Here is a 23,457-nt window from a genome sequence, read left to right as displayed (position 1 = left end):
ATTTCTCTGATTAATAGTGTCAATAAAAATTTTAATTGGGATAAATTTATATGTAATAAAATACACAGAAATTATACAATCGGGTTGGTTTTGCAAATGAATGCAGACATGTTCAACACACCTTATTAAGGCACAGGACAGTCCCACGAACCTAGAAAGTATCCTGTGTCCTTTTTGCCATTCAATCTCTCCAACTCTAGAAGTAACTACTACTGTGATTTCTACTACCATAGATTAGTTTTGTGTGAATTAGAATTTCATATAATATCTATACAATCTTTAAATGAAAAATACTGGTGGACTTTCAGAAGAGGTTATCTATACTATAAGTTATTAATATTCTTCTGCCCTTCCAAGCCAAGAGGGTGAGGGTAGAAGAAGATTCTGAACTTTAATTCCATTTGTTGGACTCTCTTAGAATATAAGTCACCATTTTAGGAGACTAAACCAAAAAAGTATCCTGTTTAAATGATATGTTGAGTACAAGACCAGTAGTTAAAGTAAAAAGATAAAAAGAGGAATTCTACTTTCCAGTGTAGTCACAGCTCAGGACACAGACTAAGATGTTCCTGATGGCTTACCAGATATCATTGTGCTAAATGTTCCCTCCTTAATTAGGTTAGGTCAAGAATGCAAATAAGAATACATAGAGCATTCGAGTTACACCTCTAAAGCCACAATTGCATTGAGAACGCGCAGAATTAAAATGAAGTATTACGCATAAAATCTAGTTATAATCCTTAAGTTATAAAACTTCTTAAGTATAAAATTCTGTGTGCATCAATGCAATCCTACAATTCTAATCTCTGTGTGTAGAAGAAAAACCAAGTATAACAACTGATCTTTAAGAATTCCAAAACAAAATTAAATAGCATATTTCTAACAAATACATACACCGTCCTTTTGTCTTGTCGGAGTAGTTTAGAAGAAAATTCACTCAGTATGTCAAGAAATGCCAAATTTAGAGGTGGATGGCTCTCTCCTTGGGGATTAGGCTCTTTAAAAGCAAATTCTATGCCATCTCTGCAATGACAAAAAGACAAATATTTAAGGGACTACAATACAAAATTTACTAACTTAGAAAGGAAATTTCTTTCTATACTTTCGTTCCACTATTAAAATGTTTTTTGCCATGCATTTAATCTGAGGAATAGTAAGAATAAAGAGGCTACAGTGGAATGTCAACTATGATTGAAAAATAAAAATTAAAAAAAGGAACTAAAAAAAAAAAAAAAAAACAATCCAAATGAAAATGTGGAGGAAAGAAGGAAGGCTATTACATGAAGGAAATAATATATTACTTCTTAAAGTAATTACTATGTATGTAGTCCTTAAATATTACCTAAAAGTATTGATACATCCAATCTACTTAGAAGTATAAAAGGGAATTTGAGACTTTTAGAGCAAAATGAAAGGAGATAATAAAGTTGAGGAAGATATGGGATTAACTTAAAGAGCAGAAACATCTCTGTGAGGGAGATATTTAATACTGTTATAACTAAGTAAGCAAGAGGAGTAAAAGAGACACAAATAAAACAAAGAACTTTCAATGAAAGAGTCCAAGCCTCTTGATTTTCCCAAAGGCAAGACTCTTTATCCATGATTAAGCGATAAAGGTATTAATAGCCACGTGTTGGTTATGTTAAAGGTCTAAAGTATACCCATACTTAAAAGTACAACTGATCACTAAATTACATGCCCCAAATAAAATCAGAAGATTTCTAATTTTTATAAGGCCAAGAAAATATGCAGACAGAAAGAAGGTTGTGGCTCAAAACAAGGGAAAAGGTCACTACAATGTAGAGAACAGAACCAGAAAGAGAAAACTTGAAACAAAGAAATCAAATCTCAAAAATTTCTCTAACTAGCAGTGAGATTATGACAAAAGCTGTTTTAAAAGAGATTTGTAATACCTGATGAATATATGCTGCTTTTCTTCACATAATTGATAAAGATTTTTGTTGGTTTTAATTAAAGCAAAGACTCTCTATGAAAGGAGTTTTAGTCCCGACTCATGTGTTAATGGAGATAGCACTACAACTGGTTCTTAAGAGATATGCCATAAATTCATAAACAAGTAACAAAGCATTAAATTGAATACAATTATTCTAAATAAAAGAGCTAGATTCAAAAATTTTCATGATTAAAAAACAGGAGAGCTGAATAAAATATTTGGAGATTACTTGTGTAGCATAGCAATGGCTTCTCTCGTTTTCAACTGATCGAGTCCAAAAGTTAAAGCAAAACGTCGAGCAAGTTCTTTTATGCCACTGAATGTTGAGGATGATCTATCAAAATTATAGCCATTTTCCTGTATCATTTCATTAAAAAGCTGTTTGGAAAGAAAGCAAGCATGTTAAAGTTTTTTGATAACTATGAATTATTAACATCTTTAAAAATACTGCATTTCTACTTAAAATACACTAGATGATCCCTAAATGAGGCATTGTATTTTATACTAAAATATGAATTTTTAAAACACATGACACAAATGACCAAAATTGTAGCACTCCATATATTCACACTAGAGATAAGTAGTGACTTTAGAAACTCTTTAGTTATGGCAGATTTCTATTCTGCTGGAATTAACTGGACATTAAGATAGCATATAACACAAGGTAAAGGAAAATGAAACCCACCAAATTATTAGGCAACTATGCTCCGCTATTTACACTTAAATGATGAATTTCAATTTCACATCAAGAACTTTCATCATAAAGTCAGCAAATCAAAATGCAATTTTTCAAATATCCAACTGCCAAGCTTTTAAACAGACAATGGCTACTACTACTGATAAGAATACAGTGCAATGAGCACTCTGATCTGCTGGGAACATAAAACTGAGGTAGTCTTCCTTTCTATAGAACAATATGGAAAAATGTAGTAAAAGGTTTAAAATTCTGATATCCTTTGACTAAGCAATTATAATTATCAGACTTTATATTCAAAAGAAATAATATTTGTGCACAATACATAGGTACAAAAATGTTTTTGTTTTAGTGACATTTATAATGACAAAGATCGTAAAAGAACTCAACATCAAACAAGAAGAGATCTTGGTTCCATTATGGTCTCTGTATAAAATGGAATACTAGATAGTCATTTTAAATGCTGAGGAAAGTATTTAATGGCATAAAAATGTTCAGGATTTATTAATATGAAAAGTCCAGGCTTGGAAAATAGAATGCACAATGACTTAATTTTTGTAAAAATAAGATTTCATATAGGCATAAAAAAGACTAAGAAGGTTATTAAAAACTAAAAGTGTTGTAAGTGGGAAAAAAATAAAGATAAGTTGCTTTTTTCTAGTTCCTATATTTTCTAAACTTTCTCTACCAAGCAGCTATTATTTTATAGCAAAAGTTATTTTAGTGCTACCTTTAAAATCTTCTACATTCTATTAATTTTAATAAAGAGTACCCAAATGAAATTAAGAACTTTCATATCTAGATTTCTAAGGAAGTTTATCACATTGAAATGGGTTATATTTTGGATGCATTTGGTCTCTAGAGACAACAGTATACTGAGCAAATGATTTTTTACCTAATTAAACCTGCCTTGCCACTGCTAAAATGAAAATGACTGCTGCATTTTGATTATAAGATTGATATTCATTAAAGTAAATATGGAAATATACAAAGAAAAAAGTAAAATTCACCTGAAACCTACCAAAGTAACTTAACCACTGCTAACAGTTAATTTTTCCCAGATATGGAAATCTTTATACATTAATGAATACAGATCTACATTAAAGTGCTACACAATGATCATTGCAGAGATATACTACATAATATATACATCTAATAATATCCTATCGATGGACATTTGGATTATTTCTAATTTCTTGTTATAAACAACGTTGCCATATATAATCTTATACCTACATCTGTTTTTGCAAACTTGTCCTATTATCACCTTGGAAAAATTTTTAAAGGTATAATTGCTGTCTCAAATGGCATACACATTATAAATTTTGACAAATATTGCCAAACTACCTACCAAGGAAGGTTTACCAATATTTACTGATGACGGTACCTATATCCCCCATACCTTACAGCTATAGGTGTTGCCAATCTTGCCAATCTGAAAGCAAAAAATAATCTCACTTGTACAATGTCTACTAGTGAGATTGAACATCTTGTTTTCTACTTTTATGAAACGTCTAGTCTATCCTTTGTCCATTTTTCTACTGTTACCTTGAAAACTATTCATTGTTAATAGTGTTAGCCTAAAGTTGGTACTCTTAATGTCTTACCTGCTGCAAACTGAGAATAAGGGTCTTTGCACATTGAATTTTGTCTATCTGTCTTGTTTTACTCATTGTTTCTTTGATGATATCTCCATAGTCATTATAATACTAGAAAAGAAATTTGTACAAATTAAAGATTTATCTCTTAGAACTACTGGACAATAAGACTAACTTTAGGTTAATCATGTATGCATGTCGCAATGTATGTATTTGGCTGAAATTATGCCTTCAAAGACAGAAAAGAAAACTAAGATAATTTCTAAGCACAGAATCCCAAACTTCAGTAAAATTAGAAATATCAGAGTGGTAAATACACAATAGAATTTACAGATGTTAAATGATAATGTATACCTGAAAATTATATAATTGTATTAACCAATGTTACCTCAATAAGCTTAATTAAAATTTTTTTTAAATTCAAAAAATAAAACAAAGGAGAATAAAGATCAAAATATATTTCAAGCTAAAAAAAAAAAGAACTATCGGACAGTTAAGATATAATCATATTAAGCTCTAAACTTGGTTTTAAGGAGGCATGGCATAAAACAATAATTAGGTTATGCAGATTTTCAGAAATAACACAAAGGTATAAACAAAGTTCTTGTGCTCTGTGAGTTATATTATATGAATATAATCAGTTACTTTCATAACTTAATCATTGCTATTGGCATATAATTTATGTGCAGTTTCCAACTTTATTAATTTGGCTTATAGAAACTAATAGTCTCTTAACATTTAAAAGAAAACTTATTTTGTGTGACATTTATATCACACATTGCACATGAAATTTTTTCTAATTTAAAAGTTTCAAAATGCATACATGACGACTATTAGAAATAACAGGATAACCATGCCCGACTAATAAAATTGACTTTAATCTAGAATGCCTAAGTTTAAAAGTTTAAAACTTGCAAAATTACTTCATCATAAACAACCTTAGCTTAAAAACAAACCATCAATTATCATGCCAAATAACTTAAGTTCCAAAGTAATTTATAATGGTGCTAGAGTTCTATCATGTGGTAAAGTAGTCCAAAGGGAGAAAGAGGTTTTGACAAATTACGTATTTTTATTTCATGAAAGCAAAGGCTTAAAAAAGTTTATAATTCGATTTTACTGCGGAAGAATTAAAGAAAAGCTATATTAACCACATTTAGTCATATTCCATTAGTACAATTAACAATATCCTTTCTACTACTAAAAAATTAGAGACTCTCACATGTATTTATGAAAATTGTAAATAATTTACTCTGAATCGAATCAAAATTTTAGACCCTAACCTTAGCTATCACTGTGGAACAGATGAAGAAAGACAGGATATAAAAAGTATTGAGTTACTCAAGGTCACAAGTGGCATAGTAACCAAGCCAAAACTACACCATCTAGGTCTCCTGACTTCTGAAGTGACACTTTTAATGCTACATCAAAGCAGGGGAAGGACACCATCCTGTTGTCTTAAATTAAATCACAAATACAATTTCTAATAGTGTCAGTTAACCTAAGGCAAGCTATTTCCAATATTCCAAATACAAATGAACTCAATAACCCCAAATTTCTATTATAATGGAGGAATGGGGTATGAGGAAATGCTACTGAAAATTTTTAAATATTTTAATATTTCTTCTATACTAGAAAAGTAATTTACTCAAAAAAATTCACTGGCAACCAAGCAGAAAAGCCAATGCTATATTCACTATCTTTAAGCATTACAAAAATATCTTGCTATCCATTTTTCAAACTTTACCTTCATATACTGCTTGAAGATATCTGCAGCTGTATTCATCTCCACCACAGTATATACAATCAGTTTACAAAATGCTGCAAGTAAATTTCTCCTCTTGTGCAGAGCTTCAATTTTACTGGCTTCATCCTCCTGCTGACCATCTAGGAAAAAAAGTTCCAAATATTATTAAGCCATCTGCATTTTACTTCAGCCATATATACTTTTTAATTCTCACTATAAAAGACCTTTAAAGAATTTGAAAAATAAGGAAAAACATTTAAATCAAATAAAAATTATAATTGCTCTCAGTATCTTGGTGAATTCTGATAGGCAAAATTTTGTGAAGTCAAAGAGTCAGAAGGTTGCTTGGTGAATATGGAACAGGAACAAGAGGACTGAGTCAGAGGAAATGATGTTAAGTGAAGCCGGGCTGGGCTTGCCTAACACACTCATCTACTTCCAGAATAGAATAGTTTGTCAGGGAGATCTGCATATTTAATGTCAGTTGGTTAAGGCCCTTTGTCCCCTGGGAGCAACCAACCTCAGAAATTCTCCAATCCCTTCCCTTTCAAGGACGATCCCATCCCTTTTTGTCACATACTTCTTTTATTCATATTTTCAGTTATACTGGCCTAGAAACCATATTGTCTTTTCAAGGAGATTTCACATATTTCTGTTCTGATCCATTATGTGAGATTTTGACATTCAGTTATCAAAGGGACAGACTTATTTTCAAATTTATAGTCAGGTAAGGTGTACTACAGCCTCCATGTACTTCCCAAGGATTGTTCCTAATTATTCAATACTGATAATAAAATTGTGATGAAGCCTCTTACATAAAAAGATATGTAAAGAATTTTCCTCTGGACAAATTTTACAAATGAAATTACTTAACCCATTTACCATTTGCCCCAAAATAATCGCGGCAGTGCTTGTGGCTGCAGTGTTTACCTAGAGATAATTCCCACGTTCCAGTCCTAACCTTACCCTCCCCTGAAGTTTGCCATGGACTATCTTTGCTTTTATTATTATTTTCACATCACTCTAGAATATCGATAGTCTCTGGAAACTATCCATCATTCTATTTATAGCATTCTGTTTAGTAGTAGTGGTATTTCCATTTACAAAATATAGTAATTCTCGATCACTGAAAATGTCAAATCCTGGATGTTCTGCTTTGTGTTGTTCCATGCTTTGAAATTTACCACACGAAAAAATGAAATACTTATCATCATATACTTTTCTGTTACATCAGAACAAGATACAAGTTCTGTTTAGAAATAACTTCAAGAAGTTTTTATATTTTATTCTCACATTGAAAACCAGTCAGATTTGCTTCAGCCTCCAAGAGCGTGTTTATGTAAAATTAAGGCTGGCAGTGGGCTGGTACTTTTTTTCTAAACAGGAAATAGGTTTAAAAAACATCATCTTATATTGATTTACAATTCTTTGGTTATCAGTGAATTTTCCTGTGCATTTATTAATCATTTATAGTTCTTCTTTTGTGAACAGTAGGTGCATATTCTGTCAGGTCTTCAATGTAAGATTGTCAATGTAAAAAAAAATGTGCAAAATAAGAATGCTCTTTTAAACAAGTATTTTTTTACCCTGCCTCTGATAATCCTTGATAACTGTTAGTAAGTTAAAACCAAATTTTGAGAACAGAAATTTCAGACCATCAGAAAAAGTTTTATCACAAGTGAATATCCCAGAATGCCAAAGCATTTGCTTAGAAACCTAAAACATATTGTTTACTCTGTTAAAAGATTACACTGAATATATGTTTTTTCTTAATGACACTGTGCTTAAAATGGATTTCTATACAACATTGTTAGGTACTGCCCTATGCAACGAAAGGGATACACTTTTCCCACTAGAGACTGAATTATTAAGAGGCTTTGAACCCTAATTTTTAGGGTTTTTTCCTCACTTTATTTATCAAAAATTAGCCACCTTTTTTTCTTGTGGGTATTAAAGAATGTTAGAGAAGTTCCTAACATACTGGGCCATTCAGAGATGTCAGCAGCCATTACTATTATGTGTTGTCACTGCTTCTAGAAGCATTCCCTATTTTACTGTCCCCTTCTAATCTGATGTGGGCTAACTAATAAAATAATCATGAGTCTACAATGTCAGAGGTTATATGAGGATGAAAAGCAATGGAAACTGTCATATGCTGCTGGTGAGAGGATAAAACAATACCACCACTTTGGAGAATAATTTGGCAACATATGGTTGAGTTTAAGACGTACATGTTATATAATCCAGCAATTCCATTCGTAGGTATACACTAGAAAAGCATTTGCACATGTGTTCAAGGAGATAAGTATAAGGACATTTGTTATAACACTATTTATAATGGGGAAAAATTAAAACAACCTAAACCTAAATGGCTCATCAATATGAAAATAAAGGGTCATAAATTCATATCACATAATATTCGGCAGTCAAGATTAAAAGAAAAGCTACTAACCACATGTGATCACTGACGAATTTCAAAAATAATGTTAACTCCAAAGAAACAAGATGCAAAACAAAATGTCTGACATGATACCACTTATGTGGAAGCTAGCAGCAGAAAATGAACTACATATTGATAAGATACATAAACTCCTGGCAAAATAAAATGCCTGATAAACACCAAATTCAGGAGAGCAGTTATCTCTAGGGAAAAGAGAGAATAAAATTGGAGAGAGATACAAATGAAGGTTTCTTTTGTATACATGCTTTACTCCTTTAAAAAATTATGAAACAAGTACAGAAAATTTGACAAATGCTGGTGGTATGTACAAATGTGTTGTATTTTATACTCTTCCATAGAACTGAAATACATTTCATTTTTGAAGTGTAAATAGAAGAAAGTTTAAGAAGACTCTGAGTGTAATTCCATAGAGTTCCTAGAAAATTCAGTAGTACTGGCAAGCTTATTTTCATTCTATTTCCCATGATTTAAATGGAGTCCATCCCCTAACTAACAACAGGGTTGTGGACCAACACTGATTTTGTATCTGTTTTTGGAATACAAATATGCTTTCTCAAAGAAGTTTTAAAAACTCCTACTCATCATTTAGGATCTATTTCAGATGTTAGATTATTTCAATGTTTTGACTCCTACGGACCAGTCAGAACTTCTTCTACATATTCACAACACTTTGTACATGCCTCTTACTTATCAAATTGTATTATAATTTCTTATTTTTCAATATGTCCTTTCCACTTGAATTGCATTCTTAAAGGAAAGAACATTGTTTCAGTTTTTGATATCCATAGCATCTAGTATACTACCTGCTGGCCAATAAATGTCAAATCAATGTTAAAAATCAAAGCATCAGTAAACTAATAGCTGAAGGTGAATAAGTACATCAACTTCAGTACAGGGACGCTGACACTGTTTTGGCTATTCTAGGTTTCTCAATTACGTTCCAGTTAAGTTTTTAATACTTGAGAACAAAGCTCTTTATTGGTTAAAAAAAAAAAAAAAGGTAAATCATGTCTAGAATTATATATTTATTATACTGATTTGCAGTGATGTGTCAGTTTATGTATGAATACACACATATTGATGTTATGCTGTCCTTCAATTATACCTTCAAATTAAAAACAAACTGAGAAAGAAGCCACCAAATACTATTTGTTTTTGCATGACTTCTGCTTGCCTTAAGTAAGGCATCTCTGTATGAAATTAGAGTTTGAAGAGTAACTTGACCCTAGGCAAGGCTAGTTCAAATATTTTACTGTGAACATTCTGTACTGCCCCAGACTTTTACAGAATAGTTTCAAACATTTTCCAGCATTGAGAAATTACATAGTTTAATACCCTCACTAAAATATGAAAGTATACAACAAAAACATCAAACACTATTCTGCTCAAATTACCTGAATACTGGTATTATCAATGATTAAGGGGAAGACGGAATAAATTATATCGAGTACTACTATATGCCCAGACACTGTACTAGTCACTTTGCTCAATTTAATTAATTCACACAGTTCTGTGAGATAGCTATAAATGAGAAAGACAAGCTCAGGGCTACTGAGAAGCAAAGATCTGACTCCAAAGCCTATGCTCTGTTTTACAACATTACAAGAAATGAAGACAAATGTGCTAGAACATGTACCTGGTATTTCATGTTTTAAGAATAAAATATCAAATACTAATGCAACACTTCATATCATTGTTACTTAAATCTAATTTATGGTGGATACACAGATTTAACAAAAAGCTGGCAATAAAATTACCTGCACTGTTATTATCATCATCCTGTTCAATGAAGACATGATCCAGAATAAAGCTGAGCAACTCAGACTGTAATGAAGAATCAGGGGTGTAAACTAATGGTTCTAACATGTCACGCCCTCCTGACATAATCTGATGGCTGAAGATCATCAAAATATCACATAGAATAGTGAAGGCCTATTAAAAAAAAAAGGGACAACATGCTATAAACCAACGTTTCTCACCAACTACCAAAAATAACATACATATTTAACACAGAAATAGAATCCAACTTTCTGTATTTGGAACTATTAAAAAAAAAATCAAGGCTTAGTTTTTGTCTAAGATTTTAAAGCTGGGAAATGTAATTTCTATAACAATAACTACTAATATTTGCATCATGCTTTACTAAATACAAGATAATTTCACAAGTTTGTTTTTTTTTTTTTTTTTTTTTTAGAACTTAAATAACTTGTGCAATATGCTAACACTACCAAAACATGCAGTCATGACTCAACCTCAGGTTTCCTGACTTTAAATCCCACACTCTATATCACATCACAATGTACCTTGTGGCATACATTCTCAAATATGAAATAATGTATAACTTAGTACCATTCTTTTCTTCTATGGAAGAAAAAACTCATACCAATATCTCCTAGAAGATTTCTTAGAAGAGAGACCACAAAGTCTATGGTACTTTTTAGCACTCTCATTCTCAATACGTGTGGTAATTAAGTAGAACAAACATAACCAAGTATAAGCCTGCTTAATGATTATGCATCAGGCAAATCTGACAGTATCAGAATAAATATAAGGCTGAAATTATATTTCAAGAAGCTTAATTAAAACTCTACCAGGCATTTTAAATGGTTTCAAACACTGGTAAAATTAGTCAGAAGGTAACTGAGAAAAGTTATCTGTTGGAAAAGGGCATTGAAAACAGAATTTTGGGGTCACAATGTTAACAGGAAATTACATTTAGAAATAGATTATAATACAGAGCAGATCTTAATAATAGTTTTGCCTTTCTGCAACTAACCACTTTTACTTCTTACTCTTTATGCTTTTACTTCTTTTTTAAGTCTCCTCTCCTTATTTTACTACTATAGTAGTAATTTATACCTATCAGGATATTTCAGTTTATAAAAACTTTTGCAACATACATGGTAAGGATATAAAGTGATGAGCATGGTGGTATTTATTAATTAGGTGAACTAACAGGTCAAGTGAGCTGACCAGGACATATTCCTAGAAGCTTGTTAGGAAGAATGACATACAAGCTATTTAATAACCAAATCACCTCCAAGGCCTAAACAGATTACACTGGAGGTTACACACAATAACTCAGAAGGAATTATGTATTAACACTGTAAAAAATAGGAAATTTAAAGATGAATGAATAGCTTGGTGGCATATGAAAATATATCAAGTAATATTTTATGTATTAAGTTTGATATCAGTGTGTACTTCATTAAAATCCTATTCGAAGGGTTTAACTCTGAATTCAATTTCCTACCTTCAGAAAGTTTGTTCCTTTCATGTGAATTGTAGAGATGAAAATTAAAGTTCCAAATCCTTTATTGCTATAGCACAAGACTACTTACATAAAAATTCAGCAATGTAATAATCATGTCAATATACTTTACACTTTTGCAAAAAAAAAAGCAAAATCCAATAATTGGAATTTGGCATTTAATATAGTCTAATTTATTTGTGTCTATGCATATATGTATGGAAGAGACAAAAGGAGATAGAAATAAGAAAAATGTTACCAACAGTTGTAATAAATGTAAACTTTTAACTATAAAAATCTAAATGTATTTCATTAAAATTAGTTTTGATATTTTAAAATGAAATAAAGACAAATAATGACAAAGAAAAGGGTTGAACGACTTGGTACTTTGTAGTTGAACAATTATATTTCAACAACTTTCTTGGTAGCTTTAAGAAGTAAGTCCACCCGGAATTAAAACAGTACCCAACATAATATAAGCTGCTAAAAACAGCACTTATAATGACCACTGGGGCTCTAACCCAAGATACAAAGATTAAGCAGGTCAAAAAATCCTTGAAATCATCCTACGTATTTTGACTATCATTATTAATATTTCTTATAAAATGATCATAAAAACATCTTCCCCACAGAAGCATTTAAAAGCATGTATCCAGAAAAGCTTAATCCTCTAATAGAAAATTAGAACTAAATAGGCTCTTGAGTCTCGGGATCAGAATTCATTTTACAGATGGGAAAACCACCTATGGCACCAGGTAACCACACATTTCCAGAATAAGAAAGTTGGCAATAAGGGAATCATTAGGACATATGATGTAGGAAGATAACACAATGCTTTGAAGGCAGGGAAGTGGTTCTCTGACAAAGCCATCGTAAGAAAAAATAACTTACACATCAGGATAGGCAGGGATGTCAATATCTGATCATATTATTAGAGATGAGAAAACTGTATGGACCTTTTGCTCCCTAAGCCATATTTGTTACACTTGTTGCTTTCAGGAATAACATTTTTAACTTCATACATCTAATTTGTATACATGGGTCTGTTTACCAAGTATATCATAATGAAACAACACAGAATAACTACAACATGAGGGTAATGTATAATGCAATTTATGAATTCCATATAAAATTCATACATTAATCAATTTTTGAGCATTGTATACATGTACAGATAGAAAGTATTTCTACTTTGCTCAATCTCAGTATTAAATTTCCTATATTAGTTCAGATATTTAAGGTTGCTTACAAAAGACTGCTATCTGTAGTAACTACTAACCTGTTCCTTAACAGTAGTATTCACGTTGGTCAGGTAATGCTGACATATCTGACAGAATACCCTCATCTGTTTCTTTAAACGCAGCAAGTCCTCCTTGAAAAAATTTAACATTTAAAAATGTTGTATAAAAACTTGGTATTTAAGATATTTTAAAATTACATAAACATTATCATATATAACTATATTAACTCTGCTTGTACATTTAAAATTCTTTATTATTTATCAGAAAGGAAAACAAAAACAAATTAGACCATTTTTCTTAAAAATCTCAAACTGCAGCATTAAAACTATCAGGTATATTAATGGATAATATCCTAAGTGGTCTGGGTCCTTTAGAATGAGAAAACTTAAAGAGTAAAGATTTATGCACCATTCTCACTTTGTAATCTGAAGGTTGGCAAACTGATGAATGGAAAAAATTAATTAAAATAAAAAGAACAATTTTTCATCTCTTATTTGAAGGATACTGTTTGTATTGTTTAAAAACAGAGAGGAACAAAAATAAATTTTGTGGTATTATTCCAATTTTTAAAAAGTATCATAAACTTACATTAAAAAGATGAATCTTTTTCTTGCATTTTCTATTTCTAAATATTTACCAGTTAATTTAAAACAGAAAATCATTCTATAAAGATCTTCCATATTAATTTATTTAAGGCATAACCTTTGGCCCATCTTCTGTACTGAATGTCAAATGACAGAATATTAGTACATATTTGGTATTTGTAATTGACAAGTTAAATAAAAACCAGTATAACTTGGAGATTGATTTGGTGAAGAAAATTCAAACAACCTTCAGCATAATTCTGTTTTCAATAATATTTTTAGCTTTTCTCTTCTACCAAAAGTTACCCTTTTTCCCATTTTAATTTTTAACTCAGTACTTTTAACGTAGGTGTCCAATCATATTTACTAATATGGTTGCAGTTCCTACTAGAAGCTTGATACCAAGTTAAATAAAAGTATTATGTGTTTGACAAAAAGCACAGTTATAACAACAAAACAATATTGCTTTTTCAAAGGGAAAATAGTCATTTATAGCTATAACAACATCCTGTGCTTAAAAGCTCAGAGAAATTCTAAGCATTTAAAATTTTTCTGTGGCTTTATGTAAAAGAAAGTTAATATCAAGATGATTGCTTTTTGAGAGCAATACTTATAAGCAATTAATTCTATGACTTCTAGAAATTGCTGAATATTTATAAAAATGTGCCAAAAACAATATTTAAGGCAACATTACAAGTACAATGTTTCAAGCTTCCAATTTACAAATGGAAAAGACAGTGCTGTTTAGTTAGTTACTAAACAAGACAGCAAGGGTCACCATTACCAATAAAAATTTAAAAGTTCTAAGACCTAGTAACTGGTTCATTACACTCACCCAGAAAATGATTTATCAATTTGGAACATCAGTAAAGAGATCGTGAGCATAAACAAAGTAATCCCAAAACAACATCAAGGCATAAGAAAATCTAGGGGCAACTGGCTCGTTATCAGCAATTAATGTAATACGACAGCTGTATCTGCTTGTTTCAAAGGCTCCTTGGTCATCATTTTAAAAAATCTATATTCGTATTATTTACTCAATACTTTTGAGAAAACGGAAATCCATAAATTGTGCAACCTTCAAATGTGAAATTTTTCATTTAAAATCATACCCTGAAGCAAAACATATTAATTTGTCCTTTCACTAAATATACATTAAATTGTCCTTTCACTAAATATACATTAAATTGTCCTTTCACTAAATATACATTAAACTACAAACACGGATGTTTTTAAATTGTTCCTATTAAAAGTATAAGTTTGCTGAAATGATATTTAATCTACTAAAAAATCCCACTGAATCACCACAAACCTTTGTAGAGCTGCTTTCAGTTATCTTTGCAAGCTGCCAAAGGATTACATAGTGAGTACATTGCAATGCATGAATAACAATCTGAAAAAGAACCAAGAAAATACAGTTAAAATTTAAAAAGTCACAAGTCTTCTTTCTCAAAGTATATAACTCAGAAATAAATAAAAACCTGCTCAGGCATGTCTCCATTTTCAATTCCGGTTTTCAATAGTTTGTAATTACAAGCAAACAAATCCCACTTTGAAAGATCGTGGGCACTGTAAAAAAAAAAAAAAAAAAAGAATTAAGTTATATTAAAAAATTAAACTTAACCACTTTGTTTTGGACTTGAGTTTTAACAGAATGCTATTAATATAGCGAACTTTTAACAGGCACCCACAACAAAAAGTGCATTTTTTTTAAAGTATGTTAGTTGGTAATGTGTCATTCTCCAATTCAAAACATGACTCTGCCAAGTACTTTTTCCCCAAAAGCACAAGAAATCTAGCAAAGAATCTGATAACATTATAACCCCAAAACATGCAAATTGGTTTTGTCAGTTTTAAGAAATCAGAAACTTTAAGATTCTACTTACTTATGAAAAGCAGTGATTCTCTTTAATGTTGACAATACCTGGTATGCATCATCTTCATCAGGTTCTTCACCCTGCAAATATTAATTATACAATATTAAACATTAATAACCACCAAAGTGAAACACTTCAGGCTATCACATTGGTGATAGCACCTTGACAAAAAGAATAACCTAATAAAAACCACAATTAACTTTGTCATTCAATACCTAAATATGGCCAAATTTAAAGCAATATGGCTGGAGTAATGCGTCAACAGTTATCATCACAGGAACATTATACTATACCCAAGAGAGAAAAAGTGAATGACATTCTCCCTTTTTCCTTTAAGCAACCCTGACATAAAACTATGAAGACACCTGCTCTTTTACAGTAATATATGCATTAGGACAATAAAAATATATATATTAGAGGACAAGCAAGAGATCATAAAAACACCTAAAGAACAAAAACTACATAAATATAATACAGCACTGAAAAGATATTATCAGACCAATCACGTTTAATCTGGAAAAAAAACCTCTGAGTAAGGACTAGATATGCTAGTCCTTTCTGGGTATCAACTTTACAATTTAGAATAACAAGTTTTTGAAAATTTATGAGTCTTAATACATGAAACTTATAAAGTTTGTTAAATACTATCAACTTGGTGTATTGAACCCCGGGTCTCTCAGAAAGCACTTAGCTGTTTTTAAACTTCAATTTTTCTACAAAATAATTAAACCAAATTAACAAAACACTGCTTGATTTTAAATTAACTTGTCCTTATCACAATCATATCCAGCCAAGAGTAGAGCCATTAAAAATTTTAACTAAGAATGTGATCATTGTACATCAACATATTTGTAGAAATTGCCAAATAAGCAAAACTTATTAAACATAGAGAGACCGGGCAAAATGGCGTAAATGATAGAGGCTTTGTTCATCCCCTCTTGCGACCACACCAAAAGTGTGACAGAAACACGGAGCAAACAGCAAGTAGAGTCGCCTGGGGGTCTAAATGAACAGAAGCACTACAACTAGGGAGAGAAATAAAACATCAACCTGCAATGGTAGAAGGTAGGAGGGGGCGAAGACGTGAGGCTGCCTGGTCCTGAGCAGCAGCCGGCAGCTGCAGATGCCTCTTAAAGGGGCCGTGTCCGCGACTGGACTTTCGCGGTGACGGACTCACTCGCTGACCTTGGTTTCTGGCGTGGCCTCTTGAGGCAACTATAAGTACAGTATCTGTGGATTGCTTGCTGAATCTTAACAGGTGTCCCCATAAGAGACACGGGCTGGGGCTAAACTTGGCCTGCAGCTGAACCCCTCTTAAGACTGTGCCGCTGCACACCTACTACACGAAGCCACACTAATAAGACTGGGAGACTTATTAGGAGCTTTGATTATTACACAGAAATAGCCACAGAAAGGCAGCCAAATTGGGAAGGCAAAGAAACAGAAGCCATATGAAAGAAGAGAACATAGATCAAGGAAAAACGAAGTCAAGCAATCTAACAGATGCAGAATTCAAAACACTGGTTATAAAGATGCTCAATGAACTTAGGGAAAGGGTATATGAACTCAGTGAGAACTTTAACAAAGAGATAAAAAATATAAAAATGGAGATGGAAAACATGAAAAGGAACCAGTCGGAAATGAAGAGCACATTATCACTGAGATGAAAAGCACATTAGAGGGAACGAACAGAGTGGATGAAGCAGAGGATCGACCCACCAATATAGAGGATGGAGAAGCCAAAGACACTCAACCAGAATGATAAGAAAAAGAAGCCAAGACTATAATAATCATTTAAGGAGTCTATGGGACACAATTAAATATAAAAATATCTGTGCCATAGGAGTACCTGAAGGAAAAAAAGAAGTTGAAGAACTATTTGAAGAAATAATGATGGAAAACTTCCCTAACCTGGTAAAGGAAATGGACATACAACCCCAGGAAGCTCAGAGAATCCCAAAAATCAGAGATCCAAAGAGGCCCACACCAAGACACATCATCATTAAAATGCCAAAGGTTAAATACAAAGAGAGCATCTAATAGCAGCAAGAGAAAAGCAGTTAGTTAGTTACCTACAAGGGAGCACCCATAAGACCGGCAGATGATTTCTCAAAAGAAACTATGTAGGACAGAATGGCTTGGCACAAAATATTCAATGTGATGAAAACCCGGGATCTACAACCAATAATACTTTATCCAGCAAAGGTATCATTTAGAGTCAAAGGACAGATAAAGGGCTTCACAGACAAAAATAAGCTAAAGGAATTCATCGACACCGAACCAGTATTATAGGAAATGTGGGAGAGACTTCTTTAAGAAGTAAAAAATGTATCAAAATCACAAATAAAGAATGGTAATAACTACATATTTATCAGCAAGTACCTCAAATGGAAAAAAATTAAGTGCACCAACCAAAAGAGGGTGGCTGAATGGATAAGACAATACTCCTACATATGCCACCTACAAGAGACACACACACAGACTAAAAGGAAGAGGATGGAAAAAGGTACTGCCTCGATGGACCTAGAGGGTATTGCACTGAATGAAGTCAGAGAGAAAGACAAATACCACATGATTTCACGTACAGGTAGAAGCTAAAGAATGAAATAAACAACAATAAAAACGGAGATAAACTCATAAATACAGAGAATATTTTGCGGGCTACTAGATGGGAGCGGGGTTGGGGGATGGTGAAAAAGGGCAAAGGGATTAAGAAGTACAAATGGATAGTTACAAAATAGTCATGGAGATATAAAATGTAGCATAAGGAAAATAGTCAATAATGTTGTAATAAATATGTAAGGGGGAAGAGGGGTACTAGATTTAGTGGGGTGATCACTTTGTGAATTATATAGATCTCTAATTACTATGCTGTACAACTGAAACTAATATATTATTGCATATCAACTATAATTGAAAAAACTCATTGAATTGTACAATGTAAATATAAGCAACTAACTATTATTGTTCAATAAAGCTGGAAAAAAGAAAAAAAACTTAGTAAGCATGGAATGTTACACACACAAAAAAATAACATGTTAAAAAAGTAATTCTTAAACAAGAAACTTGGAAATTACAAACTCCATATGATTTTTGCAGCATTAATGATAAAAATGATGTAGAAAAGCCTTTAGCATTTACGTATTAACTTGAGAATTATGAATTTTTATTTTATGCAAATCAATTAAATTGTTAAGGATATTTCCAGAAAAGATAAAAATCACAATAAAAATACAAGTGTATTTGAGTGCCATGCTTTAAGCCTATTTGGAAATACAACAGAAAAACACAGAAAACCCAAAAATTAACACTGACTGTAATAGCAGTTTCTCAAGACTTTAAAATATCAAAGACCATCACTGCCTTTCTTCACTAACACTGCCAAAATACTAAGAAATACCCTCCTTTTCTGAGGCTACATGACCACAGTCTAGCACTAATTTCTGTTTCATTAACACCCTGTTTCCTAACAGCCTCTTATTCAACTAAACCCTGGGAACTTCCCAGATCATTTCTTTAAAATAAAATTTTTTTAAAAAGGAAGATGTTAATTTTGTGTTCACCTTCCCCAAGTCACAAAGTTTTACTACCATCCTATGTTGGTGAAGTAATAGGAGCATGATGAATCACAGAACAAAAAATCTGAACATCTTTTCAATATACTGCTAGGAACTATCGCCAGGACTGGTGACTAATTCAGTTACTGAAGGGGAGTGGCCTAATTGACAAAATACTTGTAATATATACCTCTTGCAGAAAATCTTCAAGAAGCCGGTTAAATTTATCTGCCAACTCATCTATCAGCTGACTTCTTGAAATATCTACTCTGTTGAAGATTGTGAACTCTTCATTACAGAGTGCATGATAGGTTTTAGAACATGCTTCCAAAACATCTGTATCTGTGTGCTTCTCTACAATATTCCGGATCTGTCGTAATAAGGCATCCAAATGCTGCAAAATCAAAGTTTTTTTCCATTAAAACTAAGATATACATGGTAGGCATAAAACAACTACACCACCATGGTGAAAATATTCAAATAAAGTAACTCTACAACCAGTAGGACATACATTTTAAAGTACTTTTCTAGTCATGGTAAATAAATACACTAACACACCCATACTTACTTTGTCAACGTTAACAGGATAACACCACCTATTTCACAGGGCTTTGGTGAGAATGTTAACACATTTGTAAAGAACTTACAATAGTTTCTGGGACACAGTAAAAGTATCCACTGGATATTAGCTACTTTTGTTTTGTAATTGCTATTGTCCAGTTACCCACCCCATTCTCCATAAATGACCAGTGACAGTCACATAATAGCTAGGAATGAGGGTATGGCTGTGGGATGAATCAAAAGGAAGTCTCATTAGTGCCATTCTCTAAATCTAACTTATCTAAAACATAGAAGGTATGTAAGGTATGTTTCCTTTCCCATTAGAAATTACAAAAAAACATTTCAAAAAATATAAACAATATGATGGGATGAACTAAACTAATAATTTTCCTTCAAGGTTTTTTTTCCCCCAAGGTTTTTTAATACACAGAAAACACCATACCTTTTCTAATCGTCCAGTGGTATATATTTCCAAATCAAAGTACTGAGGCAACTGCAACAGGTTTGTCACCTTTTCTGCATCTACAGAGTACTTCGAATTAAAAAAAAAAAACATGTCAAAAACATCACAGTAATGGTAAATAAATATTATGATAAAATTCTGTGTGGCATTTCCAAACCTGTAATTTCTTAGTAACATTCTGATACTGACACAAACTTACTTTAGCTAATAACTGAGGGAGGGCTACAGCAAAAAGTTCAGTGATTTTTGTCCTGTCATCCAACTGGGTCTTCTTCTCCTTTGCTGTCAGCACCTAAAGTAACACAATAAAGTAACTATGTATTTATTTATTAATACTGTTCCATGCTCAAGTTTAAGATATACAAAATAAGTAATAAAAGTACATTTTCAATGATGGATACAAACATTTTTACTATAAACTTGAAACCCAAAAGTGACAAAGAGAATAACTTGCATATAAGAAAATGCTACCACCTAAAATAACAACAACAGCAGCAAAAACCTGGGTAATTCTAGAGCCAAAATCAATACCCAATTACACTAACCAACTCTACCCTTTGGATGAAAGGAGATTCACTTAGAACAAGAAATATAGTTTAGGAGCTTATATAATAATGGGACTGAGCAGCATTTCATCCTACTTTAAGCTGTGGGCCATGATCAATGGGTTATGAAGTCAACATGTTACTACCAGCAATTAAAAAAAAAATGAAAAAAAAAAAAAAAAGCCTAGAAAACAAGAAAATAGAAATGCATCACACACCATAAGTTTCAGTATTATGTGATCAAATGTTGTTTTAGTTACACACAAACACAAATACATAAATGTGTTTTAAGTCGCAATATAAAAAATGTATTTTTGTGCTTAATCAAAAAAGTTTAAAAGCCTGTGGAATTGTTGGTCTATGAGGCAAATACATGTGAACTTTGCAATACATAAAAAATTATCCTAGGAAATAGGAATTTCCCCATTTTAACAAATAATTAATTTTCATTTATTTTATTTAAAGAAAAAGAAAGCAAATCTATAAATAAACCAGAACAGACAAATGCACCACTCTAAAATGGTGCACTACATTCATTCTTGAAGGCAAGAACTGTCAATCACTGTATCTCCTGTAGTAACTAACAAGTATCTTGTGGAAAAACTCAAATTTCCCAAATTACTAATGCTTTAAAATTTACTTCTAACACATATTTCTAAGAAAAGATCACCTGAAAAATAAAATGTAAGGTTCAAAAATTTTAATTCTATGGTTACAAATAAGAATTTTATGAAAGACACTGAAAAAAAGAGGAATATAATTTAATACTGAAAATATATTGGCATACCCTTTTTCCTGTCCCTCTTCCCACAGGAGGATGACATTCAGCTGCTTGTCTAATGGTACAAAGCATTATTTCAATCAGAGCACTCTCTTGTCTATCCGTTAGTGCTGAAAAAATAATCAGAAAGAGTTAACCTATTTCTTTTCTCTGTATGCCATTTATAATTAGAACAGTTTATTCTGCCTGTGATAGAATCAGACTTATTATATAATGTACTGAAGAAAATCCCATTACTATTATCATAGAAAAGATCAAAACAAGTTAAACCTTCCTAAACATTACAAATCTGTACACTGCTGATCTACAATTTGATCAAGAAAGTATAAACACAGATACAAAGAAAATAAAACCAAGAACGTTGACAACTACATCTTTCTACATAGCATAACATTCATGTGTATGAAAACAAAATTATTCACAAGGTTTTCACACAGTTATTTTAATACTAAAAGATAAACAAATGGAATTAATAAAATCTATTTTCAAAACTGTCCAGACAACAAAAATGCCATAATTAAACATCCTTACCTTCTTCTCCACTAAGTGGCTCTTCCAACAACAAGCTATTCATACATTCCCAGTCTTTCAGCAGCTCAGTAGCACAGTCCCACATGCTATCCACAAGGTATGCTGCATGCTCATGCAACTAAAATTAAAAAAGAAAAATGTGTTCTTAGACAAATAGCATACTAGCCCTAACTCAAAAGAATGGAAGCTTTATGGGCACCATGTACAAACTCAAGCAGCAATCTGTTTTTTGAGGCCAGATGGAAGAAATGGCAGAGAAGAAACTGCCTTAGCTTGCGGTGTATACATAAACTGTGTTAGGTAGTATCATTGAACATTTTTTTTTTTTAAGGCGAGGCAACCCTTGGTTGACTTCACAGATTGTAAGGACCTTGTCAGCTTACAATCCCTTATTTTTTTTTTTTAACGCCTACAGCACCTGGTCTTCCTAGATGGTCTCCTATCCAAGTATAACTGGGCCCGATCCAGCTTAGCTTCCGAGATGAAATGGGATCGGGCTTGTTCAGGGTAGCATGGCCGTAGACTCATGGAACATTTCTTACAATAATCACTAAATCATTAACATGAAAACACATGCATGCATTTTCAGTGCCTATTTGAAAATAGTATTACATGAGTTAACCACTCTCAATTATAAAACATACTACGAATTTACTTTAACTCAATGGTAGTGATGATGATTACTTAAAATAAAATACTTGTTTACTTATCAATTCAATATACGAGCAAATTATTTCTCTTCTTTCTGTGAAGCTTAAATAGCCCTTGAGTTTCCCAACTTATTATAGGGGTCAGCATTACCATGACACCAAAACTTGTCAAAAATGTTACAAATATTATGGAGAGATCAACATCCTGCATGAACATAGAGGAAATATCTTCAAAAATTTGGCAGAAGTATAAAATGAACGTCAACTAACCTCACTTTCCAGGAAGAAAAACACCAGTGTCTTAACAAGGTTAGCATTTGGACCTTGTCGTCCCCTTCTTTTCATCATTCCATCCTCCTCTGGATCTCTACGACTGAAGAGCCTGTGATCAATGCAAAATATTTACTTTTAAAACAAAAAAACAATATTTCCTAATTTAAAAAACTGTCTGGATTCCATATTTAAGCACCTAACAATGAAGTAAATAGGATCTGGGTAGTTATGTCATTATTCAACGTTATACTAAAGTAAATAACTACCATAAATCTTTTTCATTTTACAGTTGATGGTACTTACAAGCCTGCTTAAATTAACTTCAAGTTAATTTTACCGAGTTCTGAATTTTCTTTTTATAAACCTTACTGCATGTTATCCAACCATTTCCTTTCAAAAAAAGTATTACAATGACTAACCTACACCCATTTATGCATATAAAATCTATTATAAATATTCTTCTCTTTAAAACTGAACATGTTTTCCTTCTATTCTTCTTGCACAACTACCACTAAGACTGAACATAGTGGCCTCTTTCTATGGGTATCATGGTTGTTTTTCTTATAAATAACAAAAGAGAACTATCGCTGGATAATAATGAATAGAAAACTGTAGTGTGAACATTTTATAGCATAGCTTTCTAAATAAGTGCTTCACACCAAATGGGCAGTTTTGTTTTTTGTTTGTTTT

At 32.0% G+C, this 23,457-nt stretch overlaps 1 protein-coding gene across 4 annotated transcripts in view; it reads right to left on the bottom strand.

Annotated features, from left to right (window-relative positions):
- STAG2 (stromal antigen 2) overlaps window positions 1-23,457 on the bottom strand; it is a 121,766-nt gene that overhangs the window by 16,267 nt on the left and 82,042 nt on the right. For all 4 annotated transcript variants that reach the window (XM_006916164.3, XM_015592711.2, XM_015592709.2 and 1 more), the window contains 15 exons: window positions 22,765-22,876; window positions 21,845-21,962; window positions 21,320-21,423; window positions 20,187-20,279; window positions 19,967-20,056; window positions 19,154-19,357; window positions 15,416-15,486; window positions 15,011-15,098; window positions 14,842-14,922; window positions 12,984-13,076; window positions 10,212-10,386; window positions 5,994-6,133; window positions 4,256-4,357; window positions 2,184-2,332; window positions 895-1,023 (listed from right to left, as the gene is read on the bottom strand). In XM_006916164.3, the coding sequence (XP_006916226.1) occupies window positions 895-1,023; window positions 2,184-2,332; window positions 4,256-4,357; window positions 5,994-6,133; window positions 10,212-10,386; window positions 12,984-13,076; window positions 14,842-14,922; window positions 15,011-15,098; window positions 15,416-15,486; window positions 19,154-19,357; window positions 19,967-20,056; window positions 20,187-20,279; window positions 21,320-21,423; window positions 21,845-21,962; window positions 22,765-22,876 (1,749 nt within the window). The remainder of the gene's footprint in view (window positions 1-894; window positions 1,024-2,183; window positions 2,333-4,255; window positions 4,358-5,993; window positions 6,134-10,211; window positions 10,387-12,983; window positions 13,077-14,841; window positions 14,923-15,010; window positions 15,099-15,415; window positions 15,487-19,153; window positions 19,358-19,966; window positions 20,057-20,186; window positions 20,280-21,319; window positions 21,424-21,844; window positions 21,963-22,764; window positions 22,877-23,457) is intronic.

This window comes from Pteropus alecto, unplaced genomic scaffold (assembly GCF_000325575.1).
Source record: "Pteropus alecto unplaced genomic scaffold, ASM32557v1 scaffold116, whole genome shotgun sequence".
NCBI lineage: Eukaryota > Metazoa > Chordata > Mammalia > Chiroptera > Pteropodidae > Pteropus > Pteropus alecto.
Note: the sequence above shows the minus strand (reverse complement) of the source record. Positions and strands in the feature narration are given on the sequence as shown.